This window comes from Falco peregrinus, chromosome 3, assembly GCF_023634155.1.
Source record: "Falco peregrinus isolate bFalPer1 chromosome 3, bFalPer1.pri, whole genome shotgun sequence".
NCBI classification, from domain to species: Eukaryota; Metazoa; Chordata; class Aves; order Falconiformes; family Falconidae; genus Falco; species Falco peregrinus.
In genome coordinates this window covers 62,257,879-62,273,482 of record NC_073723.1, presented here as the reverse complement: position 1 = coordinate 62,273,482, position 15,604 = coordinate 62,257,879, and the positions used below count along the sequence as shown (strand labels likewise).

The 15,604-nt window shown below is 39.7% G+C and overlaps 1 protein-coding gene across 1 annotated transcript; it reads right to left on the bottom strand.

The window, feature by feature from the left end:
* Nucleotides 1-1,074: 1,074 nt before the first annotated feature.
* Nucleotides 1,075-15,074, bottom strand: NAPG (NSF attachment protein gamma). The gene is made up of 12 exons (XM_055799848.1): nt 14,911-15,074; nt 12,823-12,890; nt 11,591-11,675; nt 10,748-10,765; nt 10,139-10,169; nt 9,554-9,663; nt 9,350-9,416; nt 8,573-8,643; nt 7,360-7,438; nt 6,763-6,842; nt 5,155-5,284; nt 1,075-4,115 (listed from the first exon to the last, which is right to left on the bottom strand). Exons 1-12 carry the CDS (start codon nt 14,964-14,966, stop codon nt 3,966-3,968), a joined length of 945 nt encoding a protein of 314 aa, XP_055655823.1. The 5' UTR covers nt 14,967-15,074; the 3' UTR covers nt 1,075-3,965.
* Nucleotides 15,075-15,604: the final 530 nt, after the last annotated feature.

The following is a 15,604-nucleotide window of genomic DNA, read 5'->3' as shown; positions in this document are numbered from 1 at the left end:
TTTTAAATCAGCAAAAACCTATGACCTATATAGCAATTGTCACTTATACATGTTCTTGCTGGACAGCAAACTCCATTTCTAAAATGATCCTTTCTAGGAATGAATTTTGAAGTTCTAACAGCTAAGGCATCCTCCACGTTCAACTGCCCCTCAGCCATTTTGCTCTGGGCTCCTCTTTTAGCCTCCAGCAGCACCCTGAGGCAAACAGGATGCATCTGTGACAGTCAGCATGGACACTAAGAGCACAGCTTGGTGCAAGAACCTTTCTTATGTCCCGGCTGCTCCCATTAACCTTCTCAGTCCTTTCTAGATCTCACCATATTCAGGAAAACCTTGGAGCATACACATGTATTCTTCCAGAAGACTTCAAGAGTTTGCTACACATTTAACCAGCCCAACTATGGAAACAAATGCTTTATTTCCACAGCAGATCTAAGAATCTGTATGTCCTCCACCATCATTATAAACACAGTTATGGTTTTTTTTAAAAAAAAACTATTTTATGCTTTGCATAATTAGCCAAGATTAAGGAAGACCAAGAACTGGAGAATCAATTATTTCTCTCTATTTCACACTGCTAAAGACTATAAATTCAGGTCTGACAGTTGCCCACTATCATAATTTTGTTCTCTGAATAATGTCTTTGGGAAGTGGTAACAATGAACCACCAAGATGTTACAATCAGCAGAGAGGCAAAGCACATACATTATCTTTTATTCTGAGTGGACAGAACTGCCTAAGAGGTGTCAGCATCTCAAACCATGAAAGCTACCAGAAAGGTATCAAAAGGTCAGTTAGAAAAACAAAAGCCACAGGATAAATGAAATGGCCTGTAAGTAAATATCTAGTGAATAAGCCACACAGATTGGACCTCGCTGACTTTCAACACTCAAACCCGAGCCAGTAGGTTCCCAAGACTTGGTCCTTCATCACATAATATACTCACAACGCTTGGTGACAAGCTCTGCAGACAGTCACACACAGAATCTGCTCAAGATTAAAAAACAATCTTCATTTTCAACTGGTGGTGCTCAGCAGGACCTGATCAACAACAGGGAAAGCTAGCACAAAAGCCTTAGTTCCAAGTTTTATTTTTCATGTTCGTGAAACACATAGCCTCTTCTCAAGAGGCAGCATCTTTAGAGCTATTACAAACACGTTTTGTACTCTAATACACCACAGATTTGGAAAAACAACAAACAAAGCACAGGTTTCACACTGCACTTGGGCATACTGAGTATTAAGTTATAGATAATTTAGAAATCTTCTCATTTTACATATACATTGTGTTGGCCATCACTCAGCCTTCATGCACAATTTAATTTTATTTTTTCTTGCAGTCAACACTGGTTTTGGAAAATTTCTTGCTGTAAATGGTACCTTTTCTATGTTGTATCACTTACATGGTATTTACATAAGTGTGCAAATTGCTTTGAAAGATAGAAACAAACACTAACACATAATATACAGACAACTTCTATAGTTAAACATTTACTAAAAGGCAGTTAACATTCCTATCACACTTTCATTGCCTAAAATAGAAGAATAAGTTATATAAAATAGACCATCTTATTTTCAGACACTTCCATTTCTGCAGATTTGGTGTTTGCAGCAACATTGCAATCAAAGATTAAGATTCTACTCCTACGATTCAGAGACGCCCCCTTCAGTTCAACGGCAGCTTAACATGTTTAGTACAAGTTACTTTTTTTCCAGATTTTCCACACTTGGCACAGCGTAAAAAGAAAAAAGCTGGTGGGAGCGGGGAAGAGCGTCTTCACATCTATTTGATTTTTTTTGGCAATATGAGAAGTATGCTTTAAGAATCTAATGCATAAATTTAAATTTTTCCTTTAAGGGCCTGTTAGTGTTACAAGCACAGTTTAAATAAAGTCTGCAAGTTCTTTCACAGAAGCACACAAGGTTCCCCGTTTTTCTTCTTATGTATGTCATTTTCTCAGATATATGTAATTGCTCACACATACAAAAAAGCAGACTCCCGGGGACCATTCAACTAAATTCAGAATTGAAAGCAGTGGGAAATGCTTGAAGAAAATTACTTGGTGTTCCCAGTGCTCCTACACGTGTGTTTTTTTTCTGCTTGTGATAAAGACTCCCCATAAAAAGTGCATGGTCGCCTTCAAGAACAAATCCTGAAGGCACAAGCTGAATAACCAGACTGAGTTGCTCCAACGGTGAGAACAGAAGTTACAGGAAAGTCTTCAAAACCATCTTTCATGTATACCTGTAAATATTCTCAGAGAAAAGCAAATTGCTTCTTAAAATTTCATTTAGACTATTTTTAGAAGAGCAAAAACTTCTATACACATGACTAATAACAAAGGGAAATTACCTGTCAGACAGTAAAGAACTACAGGTGTAGTCTCAAATAAAAATCCAAGGTTATTATTACATAATACAAAGAGACAAAACTGGTTTGTTAACACCCATTATATTGAATAATGTGACTTTTACAGCAGCCCTGCCTACAAATTATGCTGTAGTTTGTGCACTCCTCACAAAGTTACTGAGTGCAATCCACCCCAAGGAAAGCAACTATTAGCCCTCTAAAACTTTACCTTCATCACAATCATGTCTGACACACTGATGTCAGACATCACACAGATGTCAGACATATGCTTGATATTTTTGAAGACATCAGATTCCTTAATATGGCAGAAACTGTACCAACGCTTAACACTGTGCTTTTGGTCTACTGTTTACTGAACTTTGGGCGCATGTATCGCACACAAATCCCTGCTGGATTCCAAGTGCTCTCACCCTAGCACAGATCTCGATTAGGTTCTTCTGAAGAAACACACCACAGATACAACTTCTAGAGCTGTCAATTTTTAAGCATAAAATGGTCAAACAAATTTAAGATGCTACAGAGGCTTGCAAAATACATGATGCCTTGAAATCAAACAAAAATAGAGAAGATCCAGTAAAATTTGGTTACTTTGGATTCTGAGCTGGTTTGAAAAATGCCATCTGTAAGAGATAGCTGTTCTATGCTTTGAACATATGAGAGAATGAAATTTCTATGAAGACTATTGATTAGTAAATAAACATCTAAAACACTCATGAACTCAAACATATCATTGAAACATTCCACCTAAGTTTCTGCTAAACACTGTCTTCAAAGCTTTATATTCAATGCACATTATCTGCTGCCTTCAGTTTCTTTTTTGGTTATGGCATGCACTTCAGAAACACTGCTAAGAAAGGTTGTCCACGCCTTCCATTCCCAAGGTGTACTTTACAAACACCATGCATGTATTTATTTCCAAAGAGTTCAGGTCAAAAAAGTTCTTAAGATGAAAGATCTGTGTGTACTTTTAAGCTTACAAACCAGCTGCAAACTATTTGACTTAGTATTTTCCACACCCACATGGATACTGCTTGCAAAGAATACGGTATCAAAATAATATTCCACAGTGGAGTAAAAACATGTTGAAAATAAACTGAATGCTCCCCCTAGTGCTTATACTAGTGAAAAATCATGCCTGGCACAGTCTGCCTTACAGTGTTAAACAGAAGATAAATAGCCAGATGAATGCTTGTTTATTTGACTAAGAAGACAATCACAAATGTAAGAGTATTACCGGGACCAAAAAGTGTCAGCTGCTGAAATCCAGCATTTAAAATTTTGTACCACTCTCCTTACTCCAGTGCTTCTGGTTTCTTTAAAACTGTGCTTTTAGTAAAAGATTTCTCTCAAATTCTTCCTGTCACCTAAAGGCAGGGCCCTGAGGGAGCTCCTACCAGGTAAGAAATGAAGTCTAAAGATGTTCCAAGTTGGTAAGTACAGCGATGATTCTTCTCCTGTATTGTACCCAGAAGCTGCCAAGTTAATATCAGCATTCCCATATCATAATTGCAATGAAGCTCTGGTAAATCTGATACCTTTGGATATGCTCAACATCACAAATAAATCAGATATTTAAGACAACCTATGTCTGTAGCTAGCATAGTCCACCAGAATATTCATCCTCTTCCTCATCAGCATGAGAGCCCACTGCAGCTGGTCCTCTTGCTTTGTCTTGTGCAGCATTTGGCGATTTCTTCTTGATTCCACCTCCTGGGACCACCAAGGTAAGACCAAGCTTGGCATACTGACAATAACAAAGCAAGTTTAATTTCTGTATTATCACAGAAGATCTTGTTGAATTGCACTGCACACAACTGATTGACACTCACAACAAACAAGCAAGTAACATTTAGTACAGTACAGAAAACAGACTGATGCTGCTTTCAGAGTGTATTTTTCCAGCTTAGAATAAACCTCACATTGGTTTATTTTTCTTATCTCAAACACTCAGAGTGGGATGCGAGATCTGTATTGATATTGCTTATTATAGAATAATTTGGCCACATCCTACAGCTTCTGTGTTTCAAGCTTTACATAAAAAAGAAAATTCAGTATGCAGCTCTGCATACTTTATCTAGCAATAATTCATGTAAAAAAGTCTCACAACTTTTTCAGTAAGACTAGTCCCTTAATTTTTACTATTCAACATAGTAACAAAGTAAAACTAATCAATACTTTTACAAAGTTTGGCATGGATGGATGTCTCCATTACTCCACACTTTTCCTATCCTTATACTTCCCACAATTTAGAAGCAGAGTTTAAAAAAAAAAAAAAGGGGGAGGTATTGCACAACTACTTTCTTAAAACTAAAATAAAAAAAACCCCAAAAATTTCACTATTTCTTGCCTTCCTAAGGAATAAGTGCTGAAAAAAACATTCAAGAGCCATCCTGTAGGCATCATATTCTGTAATGTTTATGTATGCATGCCAGCTATATGGCATTTCTGAGATAAAGCATAAGCAGCAAATTGTTCTGGTTCCTAAAGAACTAAGCAGAAGGGAACCAAATTTTGGTCAACTCGTCAAACTCAGCAAATCCACAACAAACTGCTCTTTCACCTAAGCCTTCCCACCACCTCAAAGGAACAATGCTGGGGGAATTTACATTGGCAGGCAGCAAAGTAGAAGAAAATGTAAACTTCACAGGCACACAGCAGGATGACAGCAAGTCACAATACATGGACTCTGCTCTTCTCATTTTCCCTACTAGGAAAAAAAAAAATATCTCAACCTGAACAAGCAAAGGGATTATAAAAAAAATCCACAGGAACCGCCTACTTACATCATTGTCCATGTATTTGAAGAGTGGCAAATTACAGACTTCAGAAACTTGATCCTGATCTTGCTGGTCATACCCTTCTAAAAGTTGCTCTAGTGCTGCACAGTCTTCACTTCCATTAAACCCTGGTATACTGAAGGAAATTAAAAGTTCATTTAGGGAATTTCCACAATCTACTTAATGCTCAGCTATTGTATCTTTAAATGCTGCTGATTAATAGCAGAAGAGCAAGAAGTTTTTAAGAATCCGATGGACTGCTTATTCCACAAAGCTGCTTATGACCACTTCAGTCTCTCCAGGTACATGGATCATATTCATAAAATTAACATTTCAGCAATATTAATTTGCATTCTGACAGTAAGATGACAATCACAGTCAAGACAAAAAGAGAATATTAGAATTTTCCCGTTTTTTGTGACTATTCAATAAACTGTTCCTCCACTTCACATATAGAAAAATTTTGTAATGAGTTTCTATATATAAAATACAAATTGAGGACTCGGAAAATGTGAGCAAGATGTTTAAAGACTGATCTTGAAAATTCTTTCTAAAAATAAAGTACAATTTAACTTACACATGTGTTCAAGTCATTTCACTAAAAACACAGTTTGAGTAAAAATATGTTGTTTCAGCATTTTGTTACTGAAGTCCTAATGAAAGCTGAAATGCAGAGTTGCTGGGAAAGTCTCTGGAACCAAGGTTAAACACTAATCCAGATTTTGCCACCAGAATTTTCTCCTAGATGTGTAAAAAATTCCTCCTTCATTTTAGTGTGTTCAACTGGACTACTTTCTGTTTCCTAAATTATCTTTAAATTCAATCAACTATTTAAAAAGAAAAAGTCATAAAAAGTAGAAAACTTGCTTTTCTTCTTCCAGTGTATGACGAGGGCAAGATCCCCTAGATCAACATAACCAGAAATGTAGTAATTCACATGCAGCAAACTTTTAACAAAAACATTTAGATTAATCTTTCTCTCAATCTAATCACCACACTAGACAGCTTAATGGATTATGCTGGATGCTGCTATAGCGCATTTTGAGACTGCATTCCATATTTCCATACTCAAACTGTAATAATATATGGAAATGACAAGTCAGAATTTCAACTTCAAGGGCACCACACACACACGGCAAGATTCTGAAGAAATTAGAATTCAGTTAGCAAAATCCAGAAATACCCATTTTAATCCTAAAACATTTGTCTACAATAACTAATCCACCTCTGTTCCATTTGAAAAGAAAAACAAAAAGGGACAAGCAAAAGGATATAAGCAAGACAAGAATCCCAGCCATAACAGTATTCTGCTCAGCTTTTAACATGGAAAAAAAATGGGAAGTTCTGATCTCCATCTCATTTCACCTGTCAGTCATAGCTACTTCTTTATGACTATTTTTTTTATTTTAGGTTCATTAAGAAAAGTAGCTATGTTAATTACAGCTAAATGTGTTAAGAGTGAAAAACATTCCTGATAGCCATATACCAGGGAATGCTATTAATGTACTGTACAGGCTTAAAATTTCCGGATGGTGTTTCTACTGCTCTTTCAGAAGAACAATCTACATTAATGAAACATTCAGTTTAAAAATACAGGACATGAAGTAGACTTACCTATAGCTTTCCCTCACACATCTTTCTGCAGCAACATAATCATTTCTGTGAAGATGAACTAAGACTTGAGCAATAGTTTTCTAAACAAAAACATAAAAAAAATGGCCAACCTGATGATTCCATAGAAATCAACAGCAAAATATGATAAAAATACTAAACTGCTAATATTTAGTGTAAAAAAGGTCATTACAATCCACAATGATTCCAAGATACTGACATAAGAGTCAGAACAACATAGTTAAGAAGTAGTAAGCCATACCCTCAGCTGGTATGAAACATGTTATCTCCTAGAACATTGTAATGAACCATTGCAGCAAGTAACAGTGTTTGTGGTTTGTTATTTTTGGTAACACCTTTATTTTTGATGTATTTGTTGTTTTTGATACTCCTGTAGGTAACAGCATCTTAACTTTAACTTTATAGTAGTGAAAAAAGCAGTTAGAGGTTGGGGAGACATGCGCTACCATGAATTCTCATCACGTAGCAAGAAACACATCAGTGAATCCAGAGGTACATATTATCAGTCAGGTGTCAGCTGTCATTAGTTACCCAGAAAAACTTGAAATGCACCATCAGAAATTGTCTCTTGGAATTTACCTTGTAGCACGTTGGGTAATTTTCAATTTCCTTATAAATACTTTTTTCCTTTTGAAGAGACAATGCAGCCTCATCTAGTCTAAAAAACCAAAAAAACAATTAGGAGTATCAGTGTCAGGAATACAGCATAATCAACCTGTGGCTAATCACAAAGTGTTTAACTAGTAAACCGGCAAGTCTGCCAGAATAAAAAGCAACACAACTTAACATTAGAAATAGATCTTACTAACAGAGCAGATAAAGAAATATAGTCAGCAATTCCTTTTCTATACATGCAGGCTAAGAACATTTCTGGTATCCACTCAGAGAAACCTCATTTTTCATGACATTGTACAAGATTAATGCCTTGTTACGGACCCTAACAGATTTCTGTGTGTTGTGAGGCTACTATAAGCTATCAGTAAGTCTGATATCCATGAACTACCAATATGAAGTCATAGCAACTGCTTTGGAGTTTGAATCATCTTTAAATCATCATATTAAACTTCTAGGAATTAGCAATAATATATGAGCTATAAAGCAGCAGAGCAGCCAAGTCTCTCAGATGATCCAGACCTATGCTGACTTGTTTTCACAGAAAGACCTTCAAGTTATGTTGTAAATTTCCTTTGACTACAATACTGCAGTGAAAAAAAGTGTCTTAAAAGTAGAGTTAGAAACCCAAAGGAGTTCTTAAAGGAACTACCTGTTTAAACAGCCTGTTTAAGCTGAACTGCAGGACAGGTTTGGTGCTAGTCATTAACAAATAAAATAAATTCTCACTGAGACTCCCAGATACACTCTTCTTTAGAAGTCCAGAATCAGGCTGCTGCAAACAATTTTCTTTCCTCAAGTTAGTCACCTAATTCACCTGCTTTATATTCCACAGCTGTAAGACTTTCAAGTACTTTCTACATATTAGTGCTGGAAGAAAAAAATAAAATTCCCAAAGCAGTTTCAGAAATAATGAAAATTGGTATATGTGTTTGTTGAATAGCTAGAAAGCACAAAGGAAACAAAGCCTTACAGCCCACATTTTCCCATCCTAGAACACAAAACAGGTGGTTCCTGGATGTACATGGCATATGCCACAGAAACTGAATTTTAGTTTGAAGTGTTTCTCAAAGAAGAATTAAGTAACAGTATATATAAACCCAACAACAGCAAGAAAAAACACCCATGAAAGTCACCATTAAAGATTCAGTCATTTTTTTAAAAAGGCATAAAGCTATACCTGCGTCCCCTGACTAGAAGTCTTGACGCCTTCCCTAGCATTTCTAATGCTTGCCGTAAACGCTCTTCATTCTAGAGAACAAAAAATTCATGCGTTCATATTTCATTTGCACAGAATTAAGACCACTAGACCTTAATCTAAGTATGTCACCTGTAACTTAGAATAACTTAATTATTGTATCAGCAGTTCACACACTCAAGGGAAACACAATGAGCATTGGTGCACCCAAGTCCCATAGCCAGCTCCTGTATGGATCTACAGAGCAAAGTAACATGGATGCAAATCTGCTCATCTGGAAACATGTGACAACCGACGGTAGAGAAGTACACGAAAGGCACTAGCAAAAAGGCAAATCGTCTGCCTGCAGGATGGGTAAAGCATCAGGGCAACTCCTCTCTTCTGTGCCTTCAAGGATTTCAAATTATTTTAGGCTCCAGAACGCTCCGGCAGCCATGTTCCCCACCCTCTGGTCTACCCAACAAAAGGCAGAAAACAGACAGCATACAAAATTCAGATTCAATCAAGTACCAGACAGAAAAAGGCAAAGCAGACTCCTAACTTTTATAATCTCCTTTACAGCAAAAGAAGCCTTCAGCTTCATTACTGAGCCACTGATGTGAAAGGAAGGAAAAATCAGTTTGAATCTAACCTCAGGCTTTTTTTTAACTGTATAGCTGACCCTAAACACCAATTCATTCATCTCTGTATGCTTTCTGGAACTGGAAAGTTCTCTGCTGAGCAGGGTGGGGAACCACCAACACAAAAAACCCCACTTACTTCAAACACTGATGCCGCTTGCTGATAGAGCTGCACAGCCTTCTCTGGGCTCACATTTTCTATTAACCTGTAATAAATATAAATAATTTCTCTTCAGACCTAATGAAAATACTTTTTACTTAAAAGCATCAAAAAGACAAGAAAGACAACTCAAGACATACCCATGCTCTGCATGCATTCTAGCCACCAATCCCCCAGACTTACTTTCCAGCTCGTTCCAGTGCAATAGCTGCTGTATCTGGTGTCCCGTTCTCCAGGTACATCATACTGGCTTTCTCAATCAGCTGAACTGCTTCAGGGAGTCTCTGCATCTCCTGCAAAGAAACAGTTAGAGGGACGTTGCTGTCAGGAACTGTGCTTATGTAGAACAAAAAAAAAATCAAAGCAAACTAATACCTTTTCTATTAAGATTCTAATTTTTACTTACAAATTTCTAGAGCTAGTGCAAGTTGACCACCAACTCCATAAAACTAATTTCCAAGTACCAAGCTTTCAAGTAGGCATGAATTTGTGGTAGTTTACAGCAAAAGCAACACCGCTCTTCTATTACCCTCTAACTTAACTTAAGGTCTTCACTTTTACTTCTACAAAAGGAACATCATTTCCCCCCCCCCCCCCCCAACTTACAAATGTCATTCCCTTACTAGGGTGTTCGTGGGGACTATGAGTCAACAGAAAAATACCCCTTTAATATAACGTTTGCTTACATATATTTGTAAAATGGTCTAGTGCACAATATTTTTCACTATAAGATACAACTTTTTAATAAAACCTAGCAAATGAAAATACCTTTAGCATCATGCCAGCTTGTTCGTAAGCTCTGCAGAGAAAAAAATTACAATGTAGTTAGATACGGTGTGTTTCAGCAAGCTGTAGTTACATGGCAAAAGTTAACATGCATCAGCTATCAGTCCACTGTTAATATTCAATGCTTTGAAGACGTTTCAAGTGTTTTATTTAATGAAACAGCACACGTGTAACATTATCTTCCAAAAATGCAGTACTTCAACCACACTGCCCACTAAAAATATACTCTCATGATCTCACCCACAGGCAATATTTGGATTATTTGTCATTATCTGCTTGCTTTGAAGTACTCTCTTTAACTAAAAATGTCTTTATAAGCTCAACAGCGTAGAATTCCAAAATTACCATAATTTCATCTAAGAAAAAATATTCAAAATCAAAAGGTGCTGAAGAATGATAAAAATCCTCATCTTTTCAAATAGCCATTGCAGGTTTTCAGACTTTCCTAGCCCGCACTTCCATTAAATGGCTTTTAAAGCAGCGAAACCACTTAAAACATACCATTTATTACAGTGAGATCAAAATGATAGCTCACACTTGTACCATATGTTAGAAAATTTGTTTCAGATTCCTCAGGGCTCCTATACTTACTTGGCAGCATGGAAGAGACTAGAAGTAACATTATCAAAGTCAAGGACAAATGCCACAAAAATATAATGCAGAAAAATTATTAGTGTACAAAATCTTACAAAAGTGCTAGTTTCAAAGCAAGGAATCCATGAAGGGAAATCAAATCTACTACATCTACAGCCAAGGTATCAAAAATAAATGCTTCTAAGGACAGAATAAATGCTACATACCAAAGTGTAACTGCACGTAAAGTTGTAAAAAGTACATTTATTTAAAATATGTCCCTGGTGACTAAATACTACCACGAGTACTCTAATAATGTTAGGGCTGTATTTAGTTTACTATTCATTTGTATGTATTTAAAAAAAATGTAACAATTTTTATACAGTAGTACCTAGACATCTCAGGCATGGGTCAGCATCTTACCACTCCAGATGTTTAGGAAAACAGTCTTTACTCTGAGGGTGGTGAGACACTGGGCCAGGTTGCCCAGAGAAGCTGTGGATGCCCCATCCCTGGAAGTGTTCAAGGCCAGGCCGGATGGGCCTTTGAGCAACCTGGTGTAGTAGAAGGTGTCCCTGCCCATGGCAGGGGCTTGGAACTAGATGACCTTTAAGGCCCCTTCCAACCCAAACCATTCTATGGTTCTATCTTATTGGAAACAACACAGCTTTTTTTTAACCAAGAGTTCTTTAGTTTTCCTGCTTAAAGCACACAGGAATAGTCTTTTAAAAAGACAGTTTTGTTTGACTGACAAAATGCACAAATACATTAAATACATCTTCTACCAACGCACATCCCCCCATTCTTAGTAGCAACTAGTCAGCTTCTTGGCAAAAAGAATAGCAACCAATGAAAAGATACGCTTTATTGTTTTCATGTGCCTCAGCTTCCCGTAAACAGGCTTCCCTTGCCTGGTCAAACTGCTTGGCATTCTTAAAAGCAACAGCTGCAAGAAATCAAACAAAGTTCTTATTAACAGCTTGGCATTTTCCTTTTTTCACTACTTCCACTCAAGAATTTAGCCACCTAAAGATGCAAACAGACTTTTAAAATGAATGGCTAATTTCCCAAGCTCTTCCAAGAAATCCCACGGCAGTCCTCCTTGCTTCATTAGTCACTTATTATCATTAAAAACATTTATTGTTAACATTTCCGTATCATCACTGTACCACACATTGCGCATAATTTGTTTAGCTGGATTTTGGAATTCACCTATTCTGTATTTTAATTACAGAACTGCAGGAATGCATATGTATATAGTGTTAGCCATTAGAGGTTATACAAAACCAGTATGGAAGGAATATAAGTGTACCATCAACAAAGCACACCTATAACCTCCTCAACACAACCATTTCAGGGCACAAATATGTATTTCTATCTCAGCCAGACTGACAGAATATTAAAGTAGGATTTAAATTAAACTTCCATTTATAAACACTCTAGTTGCTCTTCCAAGTTTGTATTTCTCTTATCCAGGCTTAAATGAATGAGTAGGAACGCCTAAAGCAAGAAGCCAAAAAACCATGCTAAATTACTATTACCAAAAAGAAGAAAATTGTTTAAGAGCAAAAAGGAATCAACTAATAAGAATTTTATATTCAGTGTGACACTTGCAGTGGAAAGAAAGAAGGAAGGAGAACTTACTATGCCTAAAAAAGAACCTGGCAAAATCTCTCTACCTTACTGAGACAGTCTCTGTTAGGATATATTTCATGAGGTGATTAAAAAGCAAAACTGTAAAACTAGCTGGAATATTTGTGGGTTTGTAGGTAAAGTAATAGGATTTGGGGGTGGACAAGTGAAAGAAAGCCAGCTTTATCTTTCTCACACGTAGAAACATGCGAAGTAGAAGTTGTAAGGTGTTGGGGGAAAAAATTGTTTTGACAACTGTTCCAGATCTCCAAGTACAATCTGAAATTTATTTCACAGTGCTACTAAAACTATTTTTTTGCTGTTGTTTCATCATACTTTGTCTTCACAACAGTTTTACTTACACAGCAGTGTACTGAAAATATGTAAATTGTTAGCAGGGATTAAGCTTAAAGAATACTTTGAAGCCACAAATACATGGCCATATTGAGAGCCATACGTACCTGCCTTCCCATATTCAGTAGCTGCACTGTCATAATCTGGTTTCCACTTTAAGAATCCAGTTTTCAGACTAAAATGCAAGAAAGGCCTGTTAAAAATTAGTGAAGATTTTATGGTTTACCTTCAAAGAACTTCAGATATATTCAAAACTTTGGACTACCTCTGAAAAGGAGGAATTACCTATATGCTAATACAATGGTGGCATTACAACTGCAAAAATAAATGCCAGCATTTTCAGAAATTTCACAAAGCACTGCAACAACATCCCATATTACATGCCTCACTCTGACATGCTTCTACTGTCCCCAGAATTTTCACAAGTTCAGCTCCTCAACAGTAAGAGGTCAACAGAAGAAAAATACTTCCACCTACACCAACATACCTCAAGATTTTGAATACCATAACACCAGACAATACTTTCTGTTACACATCAAGAAGTTTCCTGTGCTCTACAGTAATTTTTTGCTGCCAAGAATTATCAAAGACTCTTTGCTGCGTACACAAATGAAAGAATTTACTTACCAACACAAAGACAAAGCCTCACGCATCATTTTTATGTCTACAATGGAACATGACACTCAATGGCACCACGCACACGCACACAGACATATAGATACACATCAGGAAACATATACACTGCAAAATGAGGCAAGTCATCAGGCAAAGTTGACTTCACTATTATGACTTACTTCTAAAACAAGTATTAGAGTGACAAATTTAGAGTCCACTTCCATATTTGTTGTAGGCAGACACTTCTGATGTAATACATGCTTAGTTTGGAAAAACAGTTGTATACAGACACTGTGTTGGTTTTGTTGTTTGTCTTGGATGGAAACCACAGTATATGACTCTAAAGCAAGCTTTTATATTGTGTTATTTTTATCACAGGCAAAGTTTCAAATGCATAAAGCTGAAACACACGATGCTTTACTCTGCATACAGTTTGAGATTTAGGTGCCTTTTATTTCAAATGCCTTCCAGGATAAGCTTAAAATTAATTCCACTGAAAAGCATTTTTGGTCAAGTAATTTTGTGTGTCTGGTACAGATTCTTTTTTATTCTGAGAATTCTGTCCTCTATCACAGTTTATACTTTTGATCCACGATTTCTGGATTGCCTGTCACCTTTCTTACAAAAATTATAGCATCTTTAGTTTTGTCAGACCTATTACATCCATACTGTAGTCTGTGAAGTTGAGACTTGGAAGCAAAATGGCTATATTTAGTGTTATAATACACAACAAGACTGTCATATATAGATGTTAACCCCTTCTACGCTAAATGCCAGCACAGCTCTTTGAGACCATCTAAAAAGAAACAGCCACACACTTCTCATAGTCCAGAAACAAACAAAACACACACCACCTCGGCAAGCTTAAGCTCCTTTATTCACCACAACCCTCACAACTCTTTCCTCCCACTGACTTCAGCAGAAGAGCAGGAGTGACGGCCCTTGCCCCCCGGTTAGGGTCACAGCGATGAAGGCCACGCGGCCCTTCGGGAAACTGCTCAGGCTCCAGCCCTCCGAGCCACAAGGCCTCCCTGACGTGACTTTTTAGTTTCCGCGCCGCTTTATTTTCCCCGTTCGGGGGAAAGGGCGCTCTCCAGCACCCACTCGGCCCCCTGCAGGGAAGACCCCTGCGGCAGAAATGGGGCCAAGCACCCACGTCCCCCGACCCCCTCCGCGCCGGCCGCCCCCGTCCCACGCTCCCCCCCCTCCTCCCCCGAGGTCACACCGCCGCGGTGCCACCACCTCCCCCCCGGCTGCCCGGCCTCTCCGCCCCGCCGGGGCTCACGGGAGCTGTAGTTCCTCCGAGGCCGCCGCTCCCCGCACGGGCGCCTGCGAGAACTACAGCTCCCGAGAAGCTGCCCCCCGCCGCGGCCCAGGGCCGAGGGCAGCCCCGAGCTGCCGCGCTGAGCTGGCCGCCCGCAGCCCCCGGGCTCGGAGGCCGCGGGGGAGGGCGGCCGCGGCGGCAGGCAGCGCGCTCCGCCGAGCCCCGCTCGGGCGACGCGACGCCTGCACGGGGCCGGAGAGCCGGGGAGCAGCCGCCGCACCCGCTCGCCAGCTCCGCCCGCCCTCCCGCCGCTCACTATTTTTCCGCTTTGGCGATGTGCTCGAGCGCCTCATTAATCTTCTGCGCCGCCATGTCGCCGGGCCTGCCCGCCGGCACGCACCGCTGCGCTCCGCGCCCCCGCGACGGGCCGCCGCAGGGCTCACGGGGCGTCGAGGGGAGGGGCCGGGCCCTCCGCCTCCTCAGCGCGCCTGCGCGGCGGGGCCGGGGCGGGCGGGGCGGCTGGTGCCGGGGGCGGGCTGTCGCCTGTCGCCTGGGGCGGGGCGGGGGTCTGGCGCTCTCCCTGGCAGGCCTGCGGGCGGTGTCACCGGGTGCGGCTTGTGCAGGTGGAAGCTCGCCCGCAGTGTTAGGCTGTGCCTCGCTCCCGGGAGCCCCCCCAGCCCCGACCTGTCCAAAGCCAAACGACAGTTTTTGGAAAACGGGAATGCGCGCAGGCCTGCCTCTCCCAGGGTTTTCAGATGGAGGCCAGGCTTTGGTAGAAACGCACAACCCGTGGCCCAAGGCTGAAAGGCACTGCTTGCCCTGCTCCGGGAGAAGCCTGCAGTGGTCCCTGTTGCTGAGGTACGCGCCTGACTCGTTCGGTATTTGCAAAAACAAGAGGCTGTGTCCTGTCAGGCTGGCACAGAAATCTTAAGCCAAAGGTGCGCGTGGTGGTTGAGCAACACCAGAGTTGCTAATCCAGGCTGTGCACTCATGCAGGGTACCCGAATTAC

What these genes read in the sequence shown, in the direction of transcription:
- NAPG (XM_055799848.1), bottom strand. Translation starts at nt 14,966, where the DNA reads ATGGCGGCGCAGAAGATTAATGAGGCGCTCGAGCACATCGCCAAAGCG. An exon ending in TACTGAATATGGGAAGGCAG is followed by an intron (nt 11,676 to 12,822) that starts GTACGTATGGCT and finishes GATTTCTTGCAG; the next exon opens with CTGTTGCTTTTAAGAATGCC. An exon ending in TCAAATACATGGACAATGAT is followed by an intron (nt 4,116 to 5,154) that starts GTAAGTAGGCGG and finishes TGTTATTGTCAG; the next exon opens with TATGCCAAGCTTGGTCTTAC.